The sequence below is a fragment of the Sparus aurata genome, chromosome 4 (genome assembly GCF_900880675.1).
Source record: "Sparus aurata chromosome 4, fSpaAur1.1, whole genome shotgun sequence".
In the NCBI taxonomy this organism is placed as follows: Eukaryota; Metazoa; Chordata; class Actinopteri; order Spariformes; family Sparidae; genus Sparus; species Sparus aurata.
In genome coordinates this window covers 28,511,347-28,529,753 of record NC_044190.1, presented here as the reverse complement: position 1 = coordinate 28,529,753, position 18,407 = coordinate 28,511,347, and the positions used below count along the sequence as shown (strand labels likewise).

General features: G+C 41.1%; 1 protein-coding gene across 1 annotated transcript; it reads left to right on the top strand.

The window, feature by feature from the left end:
* The first annotated feature begins 7,476 nt into the window (after positions 1 to 7,476).
* Positions 7,477 to 15,411, top strand: rcn1 (reticulocalbin 1, EF-hand calcium binding domain). Its single transcript, XM_030415394.1, has 6 exons — positions 7,477 to 8,023; positions 8,870 to 9,063; positions 9,153 to 9,331; positions 12,108 to 12,168; positions 12,685 to 12,884; positions 14,029 to 15,411. The coding sequence occupies exons 1-6, from the start codon at positions 7,797 to 7,799 to the stop codon at positions 14,134 to 14,136; spliced, it is 969 nt and encodes a 322-aa protein (XP_030271254.1). The 5' UTR covers positions 7,477 to 7,796; the 3' UTR covers positions 14,137 to 15,411.
* The last annotated feature ends 2,996 nt before the right edge of the window (positions 15,412 to 18,407 follow it).

The following is an 18,407-nucleotide window of genomic DNA, read 5'->3' as shown; positions in this document are numbered from 1 at the left end:
TACCATTCTTTCCCAAAACCGAACCACTGATGTCAATCACGCGGACGGCTACATGGAGCCAGAAGGTGCCAGCTCACACAACAAGCACTGGTCCCCACAGTCTCATGATGACGGTCCCCAGACAGCCCGCTAGAACGGCTCCAGCTAATCTTCTTTTCATGGTCTTCATTACGACCTGTCAGGACATAAATTGACAGTAAATTGCCATGTTTATTAACACAGCACTAAAACAGCATCCTTAACTGTTCTGCCCCCGCGTGCAAATGTTAACGTTTAACAGTGACCAATGGGATCAATTAAGGTGCGGCATAAAATGATGCTGCACCCAAACAAATCCCCTCCAACACACATACACACACACACATACATACACACACACACACACACACACACACACACAGGACCTCACATTCACAATTCCACCTTAATATGCCTCCTCAAACATTATGTCCTCTGTTGATGACCCCCTTTGAAGACCTATTCAGACAGACACTTGCTCGCCACATATTTGCAGCTCGAGTAACGATGGGAAGGGCCATGCTTCACGGAGCACTGCATCGACAGAGTCTTGAGTCTGGGACTTGCTGCGGCCTTTGCCATATAACACAGTAAGTACTAGATCAAATCTGTTCAAATTGAGGCAACGCTGTTCTGTGATCCCTCCTATACTAATCAGCACGCTGAGGTATGGCTGTGCGACTATAAATTGCTGACTTAATTAAAACCAGGACCTCTCTGTCATCTAATTACAGGGAGAAAAGGTTATTGCTTCAATGCAATTTTCCAAATATGATTCCTTCACAGTTATTAAAGGCTCAGGCGTCGTTTATTGTTTCAGATTTTTCAATATGGAAATGGCCCCGGTGACAGACGTAATGACTCGGGGAAAACGCTTCATCTCGATAGTGGCCTGGCACGGCCATTTGTCTAAGATAAGTGGAGCGGACAGGACCGGGGAAATGTCATGGGAGGCATCCCATGATTGCCTCCACTTTACAGTTGTCATTAAACAGAGCAAAGGTTTCTTTTCTCCTATGTGGCAGCAATGAGAAGTTTATTAATCTATCCCGAATAGTAGGGGCGGTGAGTTATTATAACTATGAAAATTCACAAGGGAGAGGGAAATTGTGGAGAGTAATTGTGTGATGAGAGACTCTATATTCCCTGTTATTGTTCACTCTAATCAATATAGTATATTCTACTCCAACTCCTCCAGCGACCTCAAACCTGACAGAAAACTGGTGTGGCAAAAAGGTGACACAGAGCCCCTATTAATTAAGAACAGCGCTGGGAAATCCCACAAACACACAACACACTGAACACAACAGAACCACAACTGCAGTTCCTTACAATGATTTGTTTGAAAAATGGAACAATTATGGTGCCTAAGGAAAATAAAGCAGAGGAGTAAGTTAGGAAATAACATTGTAGTTTAAAAGGTCACAACAACAACACATGCGCCAAATTCTCTCTCCTACAAGGATGATGTGCTCTGGATAAATCAGCGCGTGGTTATAATCGATAAAAGCTTCATTGGTTCTTAGTTAGCCAAAGATCTCTCTGATTGGTTTAGTCTAATGTGACTCTGCCGTTACCATCTTTTATTAATTATCTCGGAAAATGCTACACAGTGGTTTAGTTGAAGATCTTAGGCACAATATATATGTTTGCTCTCTTTAAAGGATAAGTTCACAAAAAAAAAAAAGAATTCACTCAGTATCTACTCACCCCCATGCCGATGGATAGCATTCTCCTAAACAACTGAAGAGGATCAGGAATTATTTTTTAACATGAAAATAAATAAATAAAATGGATCTATATAGCTCTTCTGGCATAATCCAAGTCTCCAAAAAAGCCCAGAGTTTATTTTAAAAAGACCTTAATGCACTAAATGCACCCACTTCAGACGTCATGCTTTTAGTTTGGCAGCCACAGTGATGGTGTCAGCTTATAAAAGGTTGTAAATAACATCTTTTGAAATCATTTTGGGATCTCGGGGCTTCCAGAGATGTATATTCTTCATTCTTCATAGAGCCTTTTTAAAAACATCTAACATTTTAAAAGCAGCTGTTATGCTGTGAAGCTCCAGAAATGTTTTGTGGACTTTACCAGACTTTCCATCAGCATTGGGGTGAGTAGAACTTATCCTTTAATTTAGGCTGCAATTACCAATTACGTTCTTTATGAATCATTTGCTCTATAAAATGTGAGCGAAAAATGTCTGTTATAATTTACCGAAAGCCCAAGGTGATGTATTCAGTCTGTGGTTTTATATGACAGACTGATTACAAATAGCATCAAATCTCAAATTCGAGAAGCTGGAACCAACATTTTGGCATTTTCTCATGAAAAATGAGATTATTATAAATCCTATTATAATATGTTAATCAACTTGTGATTCTGCTTGTTTTCAGATATTTAGCTAATGAGACTTCTCTGGGTATGAGTGCATCTGAGTACAGGTGACCGTTTTTTGTCTTAATTCTTATTCTGGCATAATGTTCCGTTTCTCAGATCGACTGGATATCATATCATGCCAGTTAACTTTAAGATTTTTCTATAAGTTTGAATTGTTTTTTGCTCTGCTTGGCTTGAAGCGAAGCAGCGAGGTGAACCCACTTAGCCTTTTTGGCCATAAGTTGCAGCTGACTGACAGCACGGAGAAAAATACAGATTACCTCAACTGGGTCAGACGCCTGAGCAAAAACAAAAAACACAGATTTGACATCAAAAAGTAAAAGGAAAGACCTCAGCAACATCCATGAAATTCACAGCTGCACATTTCGTCAAGATTGAGTAATTTCTCTTACAATCACTGAGTGAAAAATTATTGGAAATGCCAACATTCATCGTCATGTGAAAAAGATTTATTTTAAGGGAAATACTTTGTGTAGTACCACTTATAATAGTGCTTAGGTTAATAAATAATTAAAAATTCACTTAATATAAATCCCTATGAGATCTCATTATTAATACCACTCTAATAGTCACATGTTCAGATGAATTTTTCATGCTCTACTGTAAAGCACGCACACACACACACACACACACACACAAAACAATTATTAGCAAATTCAATTAATACACTCTGTGGCTGTGAGCGTGGGGCAGGAAGAGGCCGGAGCAGAAGTGTATATCCTGGACACTAATGCTCTGTGTCTCCAACCATAGGGTTTTCTTAATTACATTAACCAAATGCCTTCTGCAGTGTGTGTAATCTCATGGTTAACTGAACACCCCTGTAGCTGCGCCCCCCCCCCCCTCCCCTCTCCATCCCTCAGTGAAATATTCATGTTGAAAGCCACTCTTCCCATCTACTTCCTCCCTCTAACGTGTTAATGCCCACAGTTGTTCAGCTACACTACTATTGTTCGAGATTAATCCTTCAAAGCAAACAAATGTATACCTTAAAAAATGTATACTTATATCTAGGATAAATTTAAAAATAATAACAATTTCAATTAAATTGGGTTAAGCACCATAGATTAGGCTTAAACATCAATAATATCATTAACAAAAAGTATAATTCCTCCTTGTGAGTCGATATTTTGAGATGTGCATATGTGTAATATAAATAAAGTATCAACATAGTGTTTTATTTTAATGTAGTTTCATCTTTATATAGATTTTTTAAAAGTAATTTCAGAAAAATGTTCTCGCTGAAAAAACAACAACACACATTTGTATTTCTTCATGTCTGCACAACACACTGATTCAAATTGACCAGGCAGGACTAATTTAAATACATTAACTATTCATTAATTGAATAAAGAGGCTAGTTAGCCCCAGGGCCCCTTTATAATCATAAACTGGGGTGTACTATTTATGCAAAACAGCAAAGTGCCATGTGCTGGCTTATTATGCTACTGATGAATGGCAAAGTACATGTTTCTCCTGCCCACGAAGGAGGATTAGGCATGGCAGTGTCAGCAAGTTGTTTCCAGGGTACAGAGTCTGCTCCTCCGTATTACAGCATGTTGAGATGCGTCCGAGTAATGTGATTCCTCATGTAAATATGATCGCAACCCCTCCTTCCTCTCCCCACGTACAAACTCCCTCTGAGTCTTCCTCAAACCGTTAAGTCGCAAGCATGAAGTTAGAAGAACCAGGTCACCTTCTCACCCACGCAAACGTGTTGACTTTAATATTGAGGTTTAATATCAGGATAGACTCAATTTCAAGTATCAACCAATACAAAATATGATCCGTTATCAGTGCCCTCTTATATACAAATTAAAGTCTCTTCAAAGTACTGTACCTCGCTAAGTGGAATAATTTTCATCTAAAGGTAACATGAGGCCAAATATTGCTCAGTAGCCCACAGTCACACTCCGGCCGATAACCGATCCACTTTACAAGCATTGGAGCTGATACTGACACAGCACATCAGATTGATGCATCCCTTGTACCAAAATGGGAATTTTTCCATGAAGGTGCAAGGAAACATTAATTTTTTTTTGCAATTTTCAAAAGGTATTCAAATAAAAAGGCTTAACAGATTGTGGAATCATTGAAGCGATAAGTTGCAAGTAATTATTTGTTGGCTTTTTCCTCTCTCTAATTGTATTGATGACAGTTTCAGTATTGGTAGTACTGGTACGTTGTCCACATGATGTCTCTCAGCGAACTGGACTTTTTATACCACAGACAATGATAGACATAAGTCTTGGAAATCCTTAACTTTCAGGAGGGCATGTGTTACTACAAGCGATCAGTTAAATAACTAAACTAACTGACAATATTTACAGAGGTGAGGAACAGGGCTGAAAAGGAAAGCAAAATCTCATGATGGCAATGAAGGTTCACAATGGGAATACGCAATATTTAGCATTACCTAGCCTAGCAAAATGTTTTTCATTTCCTCTGATCCCTAGAGGAATGGTGAGCTCTATTATGATATGGTATCATGTATTAGACCGCCCACAGCTGTGACCACAGCATGACTGAGTGCATCATCAGCTTTCGCTGGCTAAGGCACGTCTGTATCATCGCAGCTAAACAGATACAGAGTTTAGCTTTAATGGCACTAGTTATTATAATGGCGGCTGTGGCTGATTCTGAGAGACCATAGATGTGATTAAATACAATAGCCTTTGGGTGGGATGACAACACACCTGTCATATCTAAAAGTAGGCCCATACCTACAAATCCTACTTCTTAGCTAATTGTTACAGGAGCTGTAAAGAGTAGTCGCAGTGCAGCTACTCTAGCCCTACAGCAGAACAGATTCAACCACAAAACCATAGTCCCGAGTGTCAACCATGTTCGCAACCACAGCTTCAATCAGCACAGGCAGGTTGAGCAACCACAGCTGTGCACACAGTGTGTGGATGTAAACTGTAAGAGCTCAGTCTTTAGAAGGAAATCATAAGCAGTAAATGCATTGTGTGAAGTGTCACATCTTCTTTTCTTTCTGCGGTATCTGCCGAGTGTTTTCCTACAGTGGCAGTGTACTATAACTGGACTGGACCAACACACTAATCCTATAGATCAAGTGTGATGAGAGAAAGTAATTCTGAGGTAACTAAAAAAAATTCCAACCAGGATCAATCGGGGCTCTGTAAGAACATCCCCAGCGTTATTTGGCACATATATTCTCTGGATCTTCTCCCTTTGTATACGCTTTTCATAATATCTCACTACATTTTATTTATGGCAAACATGACAAAATGGTGCAGCCACTCTCTATTTTCGGACAATGAGTTGCTAAATAAATGTGTATTACTGCCACTATAGACAGACACCAGCTCTGTGGTTGCTAGACTTTACCCACAATACTTTATTTTCTTTCTCATTCCCAAACTTTAATTAATAATACTAAAACTATGTGAATTCAGATGATGTTGTTTTGTGACTTGTTTGAGATTAGATGTCTAGCTACATAATGTCATAATTAAATGATATGACGCCCAAGTCTCATGGCCAGACACGCCAAGGACATAAATATCAGACATGTGTTAATTACGTCAGTAAATTATAGTGCTCGCTGATGTGCGCTGCATGTTTTTCTCACTCTGTGGCACCAGTGAACTCTGCGCTGCTGACGTGGCTTTTACATGTAAAGACTTAAACAGTTCAACGAGTGGATACAGGAGCAGGCTCAGAGGCGCACAGATTAAAGATCTTATTTGTAATTTTTTATTTTATATATAATTGAAAACTAAATTTAAATAGAAATCTGGATTGCGAAAAAGTTAAAAGATCTGCTGCTCTCCCAAAAATTATAAACTACCATCCTTTAAAGATGCTATGATGAACTTTCATTTGTTGCTTTTTCTGGTGTCCCATGTCGACGTACAAGCACCACCATCTCCAGTGGTAAAGATCTTGATTGAGTTAGCACATGCATAAGGTAATGTATCAATTGTTGGCTATGTGATATAAATAGCTGTAATAGGTCAATTGTGAAACAGAGGAAACTGTGTTTTAGGGCCATTAATCCTATGTCACATGTAATCCTACAGCAGACAGAATCAGTGGGTTGGTAATAGTAATTTGAAGAAGCTAAAGTTACCAACATACCCCAATAATGTTATGATTTCGCAGGGAACGCTAAATTGATAAGCCAGTCTTCTTGCTTAGGGCCTTTAAGGCATCGGTATTGAACTGAGACGGTTTCATTAACAGTTAAAACTCTTTGTATTACATTTAAGAAAATAAATAAAAAGAAAACATAATCCTGCCAATGTATCACACTCTTAGTAATTTAACAGGTTCTAAATTTAAAATACTAAATGTCACCAACTTCTTCTATGAAAAGTAGGTTTCTGTCTCAAAGAAGATAATTCACACTCTCACACTCTGATTGAGCAATCTGCTTTGTGAAGATTAGTATGACATCATATCATTAACATGTATTCATGTATTCATAACATGTCATTCACTTCATTTTGTCAAGACGCGTTAGACAAAATGAAGTGAATGACTACATGTTAATGATATGTTAATGTCAAGACTCTTGACAACTTCACCTGCTCAGGTCACAACACTGTCAGAGCCAAACCCAATGACTGAACATTTGAACTTTTTCAGGGACACAAACAATGTTTTTTCAGGATGCTCTATTGATTGTTGATTTGTGACTGAATTCTTACCTCTGGCAGAGAAAACAAGACTCTACAGGGTTACATATTTGTGGGCGACAGTGCATAGCCTAACTAAGGCAATGGGGGGGCTCGAACCCTATCTTTATCCTACACAGACACGTACCTGTACCCTCAAACAGCCAAACTGTCATGGCGAGTGCATGTTGGTAAGAGTAGACAGATGACTATGACAGTGACGCAGTTCTGCAGGTTTAAAAAGCTGTAACACTTTCCTTAAGTTTGTATTTTACCTCCTCAGACTGAGCTGAGTGCTGCTTGCAACGTGGCGCCTGAATTCCTCTCAAGTTACCGACATCCAGCGGACCAATGCCAGCGCTCCCGTCTGAGGAAGAGGCGGGGCCGTGCCTGGAGCGGACACTCTGATTGGCTGTACGTAAGGCGGCAGAAAACCCCCGTTTGGTTGCGTCCTTTCCACAGGAAAAGGGGGACAGGATTGCCTAAAACTCGTTTTGAGAGAGGACAGGAGGTGATTTCAGTGGACTCAGCTGCTCTCTGGAGGTTTTTTGTTGCCGGCAGCTGTGACATTGTCGCTCACCCGCTTCCGTAGAGAGGAGTGACGGCTAGTGTGTGTCGGTACAAGCGGGGGGTGGCTGCACAGCCGCTTTGCTCATTGTGCATTGTGGTGCTACAGGCCTGTTTCAGAAACAAACCCAGAGAGAGGAAGCCAGCTTCTTCATCCCTGACTGACTGATGGACGTCCTGGGCTTCGTGTGTGCCGCGCTGCTGTGCTCCGTGGTCGTGCACGGCAAGCCAACGTTAAGGAAAGACAGAGTCCTCTACCAAGACCCAGAAGTGGCCAGGCAGCAGGCCAACGACGACAACAAGAGCTTCCAGTACGACCATGAGGCCTTTCTTGGCAAAGACGAGGCTAAAACATTTGATCAGCTCACCCCGGAGGAGAGCAAGGACAGGCTCAGGTGAGATGTAACGCGCTTATCAACCACGTGAGCTGGTTCTGATGATATCTGTGGATGCTGTCAGGTGATGCCAGACAATGACAGTCGTGGTGTTTTTCAGTCACAGGTTGCATTGAGTAAAAAAAAAAAAAAACGATCACGCACTCTCATTTCCCTCTGTCTGATGCGTGTCAGTGTTCAGGCTGAGGGGGACATTAAACATTTAACAACATGAGCACAAGTGCATGAGAAAGATGTGCAAGCCAGCTAATGTACAACAGTGAAACAGTCAAACTGTGCATTATAATGCCCACAGCACTGTTCGCGCACACTCCTGTAAGAGTTAATTGCTCAGACGAAAGCTTAATTATAGATCATCACTGAAGAAGACTGTGTAGGCCATGAAGTTGGAGGACAGCTGTGAGCTGCTGTCAACTTAACTTCTCTGTGCTACGTGGTTCTTCCTGTCTCGCCTTGGGTGACACCTTGGCACCATGTAGCCTCACACACGTTGGCTGAATGGGCTTTCCCCCTCTAGAAACTCTTTCCTGTGGGTGTGAGAGTGGGAGGGACCCCTGTAACATCACAACGTGGCAACCCAGATCTAAGAATATACCACAGCTACTCTGTGGTTTTTACTAGAATGGGGTTTGCCCGCCCGCCCCTCCTACTAGAGTAGTCCCATTGAAGCCACGTCCTGCGTAGTAAAAGTGGTGCAACCAAACATCTGTCTACTTTTCATCCCGAGTGTGTGTGATGGAGGGGACTTTGTGGCACAAATGTCTGCCTATATTGGCTCTATTCCACCATGTTTGAGCAATTTGTGACTGACAAACGCTTCCTGTCTTTATCCTGTTTGCCTTGCAGTAAAATAGTGGACCGGATAGACAGCGACAGCGATGGCTACATCACCACAGCCGAACTCAAGGCGTGGATCAAGCGAGTACAGAAGCGCTACGTGTACGAGAATGTGGCGAAGGTGTGGACAGATTATGACCTGAACAAAGACAACAAGATTTCCTGGGATGAGTACAAGCAGGCCACGTACGGTTACTACCTCGGTGTGTGTGGGTTTCTTTTGCATGTCATTTCTTTCACATCCAGCAACAAGTATAGCTATTCATGATTTTTTAAAAATTGCCCTTCTTAGCCAACCCGGAGGAGTTCGAGGATGCGACAGACCAGTTCAGCTTCAAGAAGATGCTTCCTCGTGATGAGAGGAGGTTTAAAAGAGCTGATCTGAACGGGGACCAGGCGGCAGACAGAGAGGAGTTCACATCCTTCCTCCACCCTGAGGAGTTTGAGCACATGAAGGATATTGTGGTTCTGGTAAGCCCTCCGTGATTAAGTGTGATTAGAAAGGGGCAGGGTTGTAAGTAAGGCTAGCGTTTGTTCTCTCGTGGAGTTTTTTGCACACTAAGCTCAGTGTCAGACATTCAGATTTGTATGTAGGAGAAAATAAAACTCCCTAAACAGGGGTGCCATGTAGCTAAGTTAGTAGAGCAGGGCGTCCCATGTACAGAGACTTTGTCCTTGCTGCAGCACTTTGCTGCATGTCACTCCCCCTCTCTCTCATCCTGGTTCCTGTCATCTCTGAAGGTGTCCTGTCAATAAAGCCATCAAAAACAATTGAAAAAATAGATGAAATAAAATCTCCCCAAACTTAGAGTGTTGTAATTTTATCATCAATATAGAAATATAATTTCACTACAAGAACAGATCTGAGATTCTTTCCCAATGTATTTAATCCGATGGGCTTAATTCGGATAACTCCTTAATGCAACTTTAAACCCGACCAGGAAATGATTGAGTTTCTATATTTTTTGGAACAGGTCCAGTGGGATGGAGCCGCTGTCCCATTTAAGGCTTGATCTTTAAATATAAATTTGGCTTCATGGAACAGTCGCGTGGCAAATGTTAGCAGGGATGCACTATGCTTCCATGTTCATAAAAGTTGTACTACCCATTTGACAGAGTTAATTATTAATCTCTCATTTTTATGATGTCACCGAATGTTACCAATGAACTGTTCAGCCGGGGGCATCTTCACTGATTGTGGTGAATCTGGCTGAAGATCTAATAAGATGCCTTTTTCTCACAGTTCTAAGACGTAGAGGCAAACAGGACGGATAACTGATGGAGCTCATAGAGCAGGTTCAGGAACATGAGGTCATCTCACTGAGTGCCAGCTGTACAGCCACACACACTCACACAACAGAGCACTTTGTTGAAATGTCTGGCTTCACATATCTTCCTACACATATCTGATTTCAGAGGCCAGAGACCTCCATTACAATAAACTGGATTAAAACTGACACAATCCCAAACTGTAACACAAAATTCAGTTTAATTGCCACTGCTAGTCACTGTCCACTAGCTGTGATGTTTTACACCATGCTCTGCGTTGTATCTATATGCACAGATATTTCCTGAATAATAATTACTTCTGTGTATCACACCAATTGCTTGGGCAAGAACTAAGCATCGTTTTTGCTAGGTTTCTTTCATGTAAAGCCTCTCTGATGTCCTCCTTGGTAGGTCAGCATAGTTGTTTTGAATGGTACATCCCATGATGTCATATATTATTGCAAAAGAAATACTTTAGTACCTTGTAACTCCTGAAAATGTGAGTATGGTGTGGCCTTCACGTCACCCCAGAGCCTGTAAAACTGCTGCTTTTCATCCAGGGTGTTATAAACGACCATATATTCTCTAGCCGAAAATCTCTAAAAACTAGTGACCTAGTGGTAAATAGTGTATCTACTTAGTTTTTTTATGTTTAGTGTTAGGGTTTTAGGGTTCCTCTACTGTCCTCAAAGGCTTCTGTTTTAAAATTGTTACACTAATTGTACAGAAGGGCTGGATGATATAATTTAAGATTTATATCTCAACACCGTCACATTTATCCTGATCATGATAAACAGTTTTTTTAATACAGCTGGCTTGGTTTTATGTTTGGCCAGGTTAATTACAGTATGACTGATGACGGATCAGATTGGACTGTTGGCTGATTAGTTGTTTGATTATCCGGTGAGATGTCATTGACTGTTGCACCATGTCGTGGTTTAATGATATTAGTGATGGCAAATTGCAACAAGACTATATTTAGTGGACCAAAATGATCAATCTTCCAGCACACAGCAGGATACAGTTGACACTGTATTATTAACAATTGCATTAAAAAAACATATTGCTTCATCATATCTGCTCTGGAATATACTTTTTTTTTTTGGTTCACTGCGGTTTACCCTGCACCCAGAAGAGGAGCAGAAGAGGTATCCTCCCTTTTGTAAGACAATATATCTGTTAGTACAAGATTCAAAATGTTTAGAAACCAATAAGTGTAACTTATTATTCAACCCTCTTGTGCAGTTTTAGCCTCAGTAGTAGGCTTACACTATGAACAGAATGATCGTGACTGAACTCAGTTCTACGTATCCCTGAATAGACTAGCGTGATATCAAATGAACATCTCTCTCATGGTCAGCATTTACAAAAGTATAAGGGTCTATAGGTTTTATTTTTAATGAACATTTCCTCTTGTTTACACACAACCTTTCACAGGTTAAGTGGTTTTAGAAGATGGATGGATGTCCTTGTGTATTATTAGTCAGCTATAAGACTGCAGAAGCTACATGGCTATTAATCATTCAGCAGGCTACAAAGAGGGCCTCTCACCTGCAGGAAAGGATGCATACAGTGATTTGAATCTGTGTAGCTGCCTGCATGTGTTATGCCCAGATGCATTCGCAATTACTGTACACTTATGTGCGGTTGTTAACTAATGATCAGCTCTCACGGCAATTTAAGTAAGCATTTAGTCAAATTCATACTCTGTCAAATCCAGGATGTGAGAGAGAAGACCATCTGGCAGTGCTTTAAAAACTAGTGGTTCACCAATTGATCACTGAAAAAACAAGTGTGTATCATCGTTTAATGTGGAGGGGTTGTCTCTCCTGTGATTTTATCGTCAACCTGCTTATATATTCGCTCGTCCTGCCTGGGGCGACAGGTTTCTCTTTTATTACTCAAAGTGAGAGTTCCACTATTGTTTAAACCTCCGTGTCTCCCTTTTAATAACATCATTAACTCATTCTGAATGCAGGAAACCCTGGAGGACATTGACAAGAACAGTGACGGACACGTGGATGAAGACGAGTATATTGGTATGTATAAGCAATCACTTAAATAAATTAAACCAAATTAATTAATTTTAAGTGAACTAACTAAACAGCAATGAAACAAAAATATAACCTAGGGACCGACAGATGTTTTATATGTTTTTTAAGAGCCGATACTTACAATTAATTCATCAAGAAGATTGCAAACCGATTTTTGGAACCAGTATACATTTGTAGTAAAAGAAAGCTCCATCAGAGCCAAAGTATTGCTTTCTACAATGTATTTTATTGGCAATCATGCCTTTTTAGGGTTTTTTGTTCATTCATAGTTTTTAGAGCTGCATTCCGACTGACTAGTTTCTGGATGTTCTGTTACCTGATGAAGGAATCAAAGCTGTGTTTATTGTATGTAAAACATATCTGTCTGCTATGCTTCCCGTTTATGTCGGGCTCCCTACTGACTATTTTAAGTACACTTGAGGTACAAATTGACTTTTAACTGCAAACATTAACTTTTACTTTTCAATTGCATTGTTCTTATTTGTCTCTCCACCTTCTCAGCCGACATGTTTGCTCATGAGGACGGGGGTCCAGAGCCAGACTGGGTCAAGACTGAGAGGGAGCAGTTCTCGGACTTCCGAGACTTGAACAAGGACGGTAAAATGGACCAGGACGAAATCCGCCACTGGATTATGCCACAAGACTACGACCACGCTCAGGCTGAAGCCAGACATCTGGTGTATGAGTCTGACCAGGACAAGGTACATTGTTTTAGCCTCATTAAGACGTTTATGGTCTGTTTCTGGTCATCTAATCAATTTAAACATGCTTTTTAAAAGCTTATATGGCTAGTATAGGGCTGCACGATTCTGGAAAAAATGTGAATCACGATTTTTTTTGCTTAGAATTGAGATCACGATTCTCTGGCACGATTTTTTTCACAAAATGTTTATTGCACTGATGAACTTGAACAAAACAAAAAAAAACATTGTAGTATGGCAGAGGCATACTACTATGCAGAGGCATACTACTATGCCTCTGCCAAAGCAATGTTTTTTTTTGTTTTGTTAGTTCTATCATTGGATAATAAATGATTTTTACAAAAGTAAAAAAAAATTAGTCTCCAAGATGAGAGGGCATCCTCTAATACCTCATGTTGTACAGTGTTTATTGGGGCCGTAGCTTTGGCTAGGTGATATGTGATAGCTGCTGTGATCGGCTTTCTAAAACGGAGGCATAATATTCTTCCTTTTCCAAAAGCCGCCTCAGAGGTGACGTGACGTGAAGCCCGAAGTTGGGCTGCAAACAGTTGACAACAAATTTGTCTTCAAAATAAGAGCTTTACATTGCACCCCATTGGAGTTTAGAACTGGGTTCTTAGCGGGGGGCTTTTAATTTGAAAGTAGCGACCGTTCCTAGCTTGTCGCTACAACAACAAGCTAGCAGTCGAGGCGGAAATAAGTGTACCGTCCGAGGCAGCAAATCGGCGGACCAAAACAGACCCCCAATTTGCCGCCCTCTGTCTAAAACCGCGGACCTAGCCGTCAATAGGACGGGCAGATTGGCGGCTTGCTGCCTTGTCTAAAAACGGCTTCTCACACTCCTTCCAAACACTCAACTGCAGGTGGGCTTCCGCCACCGAATCACGTGTTGTAAAGACGCTTTACCACAGGTTGAGGGAGGAGGCAGCGGCCGTGCTGCGTTTGGGGGCGCTTCAAAAAATCCGGGAGGAAAATAGGAGCATTTGTTTGTGATTCGGCTCGAGATATAAAATGCTTCAGAATCGCTGTGTGTAGAAATGAGATCACGTGTATGTGTATGAATCGAGATCGCGATTTTTTAACGATTTTTTGTGCAGCCCTAGGCTAGTATAACACTTGCAATTTCCTTGTCCTCCCCTCTCAGGATCAGATGCTGACTAGAGAGGAGATCCTTGAAAACTGGAATATGTTTGTTGGAAGCCAGGCCACCAACTATGGAGAAGACCTCACCAGGAACCACGACGAGCTCTGAGTGCAGCTTCTGACCTGTGTGTGTGTGTGTGTGTGTGTGTGTGTGTGCTTGCATGTGTGTGTGTCTGTGTGAGAGGAGGTTCAGTGAACATCTCAACGACAGAATCACAGACTCTCGCACCTCCTCCCACCACCACAACCCCCACTCATCCTTTCCTCATAATAGCAGGACAGATGTCAGTGTGTTGGATTGTGAACTCACACTGTAGATACCAGACAAGAGGAGGGACAAGGGTCGGTCCTACCACTAACACTAAGCGTCCATCTTGGTCTTTATTTCGACGGTTCTGTTTCTGACATTCAGGAGCAAAAAACCAGACCCAGTGGACCTACTTTCCATCGATGGTGCCTTCCAGTCGCATCGCCGGCTTTTCTTGCCTCAGAGATCAGTGTAGATAGTCATAATTAAAACCTGTCAAAGCTGAGTGCCGAGCTTTACGTGAATTGTCGGATACAGGAACAGTTTTTGATAGCATTAATGTGAAACTACAGCGCAGAACATTTATTCTGATTTTATTTATTTATAGAATATCTTCTGAATTTTAGGTTTGAGAGTAATACAGTGTTCAACTAGAGATTTTTTTTTTTTTTTTAAACGAGACACAAATGATGTTTTCTCTGCGTTTACAGTTTTTCCTCGCCAAATGATTTTAATGTTGTTTTTTTATTAGTCAAGTGCTTAAGAACTGATAAATAACTGATGTTTGATGGCATGGTTTTTGCACGCGTTTGGTTTTTAGTGTAGCCTGTGAAAGACTTTATTGTTCTTCATACTTAGTTTGAAATGTAATTATTTATAGGCCAACAGTATGCTCCATGTTAATTTTTTGTTGACCTTTTACTGATGTTATAATTGAGCTTTACCCTTTTACAGCCGTCTAATTTAATTAAGGTTGTCCCTTCTTTAGTACACTAGTGGCTCAATACACAAGTTTCCTTTCTCACGTCTCACATGACTCCTTGCTTCCTGTTACATGACTCCGAGGGCATCCTCTCCCACTGCATTTGGAATAGTATTTTTTTTTTTTTTAATGGATAGTTTGAAACACAAAAAGAACAAACTTTGACCAGAATTTGAGGTTCCTGTAATTTCAGTCCGATTAATTTCACTCAAACCCCATTTTTCTCCTTGTCATCTTTTTCTGCTGTGCTTTGTTGTCCTACACCTCAGTTGCATTAATAGTCGACATCACAGATGGACACAAACGCATCAACACATCTTTTCTGAACTGCACATGATGATGAGTTGTGTCAAAATAAAAAAACATCTTCAATATTTTGTGTGTTAAGCTGCAGTGCATCACTATTGAGCGTCAAGGAAATCTGTTGCTTTTAGAGGAGCTGTTCGCTTTTACTAGATCAAAAGGTATGCTTCCTAATAGATAGTAATAGATACTGCTGAGAGTTACAGCCATGAGCAGGGTTTCTTAGCTTATAAAGACTGTTCGAGTCTTAAAATAACTTCCTGTTATTTCTGCTGCTTTTGTGACAATGATAGTGAAGACCAGACACCTGGATGTTACTGTACCTGGCCAAGAAATAAGTCCAACGTGTAGTATGCTATAAAGCCATAATGTGTGTTTTTTTTCACTTGGGTTTTTGTACAGATATAAAAATGATACCCCATGTTAATTTTGTTCTTGACGCTAAGCCGGTGTTTGTCAAAGTTTTTAAATCATGTACCACCTCAAAAAATATTGGACTAACCAAGCACTACCACTTTAACCAACGTCAAAATACAGTAGCATAGGCCGGCCCTACTCGGCTTACTGTTTTGTGGCATTTAGCTGGTTGTGTGGACACTTAGACGGAGCTGTTAGCAGCTACCACAGTCCTATTAGCACCTAGCACTCATGCACAGTTTACTGTTCAGATGTATTCTCCTGTTCAAAACTTGGAGCCATGTTTGTAGTGTTTTTGAACCTTTCATTTTACACCAGGCTATTATGCCACCACAGTTTGAGTTTAGCTCGTAACTAATCATGGATGATGTATTTATGCGCAATGTGCATGGACGTGCCTTTAACATTAAAAAAATATATATATTTAATTACTTTTCCGTTTGAAATAAGTTTAAGTTAGAAATCTGCAGCAATTCATGTTTTTAAATAAAAGTTTTAAAAAAAACAACATTGGTTGGATTCCCCTTGGGTGCCACTAAAGGGAGCTTGCGTACCACAGTTTGAGAACCGTGAGTTACACTAACCTCATGGCGGTGGTAACGTCACCTTGATCTTACAAACATGCATTGATTATGAATATGTTGAAATATTCCTTTAATCAGCTGAACCAATTTCCTTCTTGTGAATCTGTCAAATATGACCTCACAGTGAGGTTAAAGCAAAAGCATAGCCTTAAATGCAACTTTCTGTTATGTTAAATCATGATTTCAGAATGCCCAGTCTTGCCTGCAAACCCCACAGTGTCATCAGAATAAGATAAATATAAATAATCCAAGGTAACAATTAAAATGGTGGCCTTCTTGCATCTAGATTAAGCAGTGTCCTACTTTACTCGTCTGTCTGCTATTTAATAACCTGGGTACAGGTGAGCGCTTGTCCATTTGCTCGCAGTCCAAGCAGAATCCAGCTTATAACACATAATACTTAAAACACCCTTTAAAGACAGCTAGCTCCCATATTTAAGTGCTTTAGTGGCTATTTGGTTGTTGGCCTTGATACTCCCAGCACCTACATATACTGTATATGCATAAATGTGTGTGCTGCATGTGCTCGAATTTTCACATGGGCACACTGTATCTCAGGTTGCTATATCAGGTTCAAACGTTCACGTCCCTTCTCAACTTTTGACTCATTCAACATCAGGGACAAGCGGACGCTGTTAACACTTCTCATGACTAATTACAGTCTGCTCGCACGCACAGCGGAGATGGAGTTAAGCTGACTCGCTGTTGCTGCTGGCTGTTGCAGTAAAACTCTCAGATGTAACTGAGAAAGCAGCTCTGCCACCCAGCCTGTCCCCTCTGCTTGCTCATGTGGAACATATGGATATATGTGTGCCAGTTAGCAAGACAAGTCAAGCGGGACCAATGCGATAAAGCTCATTAGGAACAAGGGACAGGGCGATGTATGTGTGGGCTGTGTTATTCTGTTGTGATGTAGGGGCCGTCCTCAGACACTCTCAAGCTCTTGACTGCAGAAGCCGAAAATGTCTGGAAAGATTTTTTTTTTAAATATTCAAGTCCAATTTGATATTTTTTACTGTTGTATAAATTCCCTTGACGTTCTCCAGGTTTAAATAACTTTGCGAGGAGGCGACCTGACAATGACAAGGATTAATTTCATAACAATTTGCAGAAATAGGCTACCAAAGTCTGGCTTGGGTCCACTTCACCAGCGACGTCCAAGAATACAAATTTCCTCTCAGATGAGTTCCCTCTTTGTTCATCTGACAAAAAAAAATACCCAGGTCTGAGGATAATTCAAAGTGGAGGTGTTGCCTGTAGTGACATCCTGAAGTTTTTTGAATTATTTCTGGTCTTTAAGATGCCCATTAGATAATCTAATGGTTGCTCCGTTGCCTTGCAGAAGAGTGTGGGGTCAGTCTTGCGTCGTGCATTTGAATAATTGGGAGGCCCAAAACACTAAGTAGCTCAATGTACTTCCTCCAAATAGCATATGAGGGTTGTCATGTGTCAGGGTGCATCTGCGCGTCTGGGCCGACGTGTGAGTGGAGGTGGACGAGTGTAAGTGGTGCACGGAGATGTAAAAGAACCAAATGTGAGCGAGATGGGGGCATGTTGACTCTGCGCGCAGCCTAGCCTCGCGGTCATGTTTAACAGCCTGCCCCTCCCTGTTTATGATAGGTTTCTAATCATTCACACTGGGGGAGTGTGCGTACAGTAATGCCTTCAGACAGCGCTCATATGAGTGTCTGCGAGGATCAACCCCCTCTCCACTGATAATAATGAGCCCTCTGGGTGAGAACAGGGTGGGGACAGTGGGAGAGGAGGGTCATAAAGTGAATATTAATGTCCGGGAGTATAAGTGCCCCCATCCAGTGTAATTTTCACTTAGGCCTGTCCACCAACGATCTCATTTTAAAGAGCCTTTTTTTTTTTCATAGTACCCTTCCATTTCCATATCAGCAATTAACAGCAGCAAACCTAAAATGACGACTACAATTAAACTGCCTCCATAACAAACTACACAGTACATCCGGCCCCCCACCCCACCCCCCTCCTCAACTCCCCTGCTCCTCTCTCCGACTCTTATCATCACGATGCCCTATTTTTCCTCCGAACACATCCGT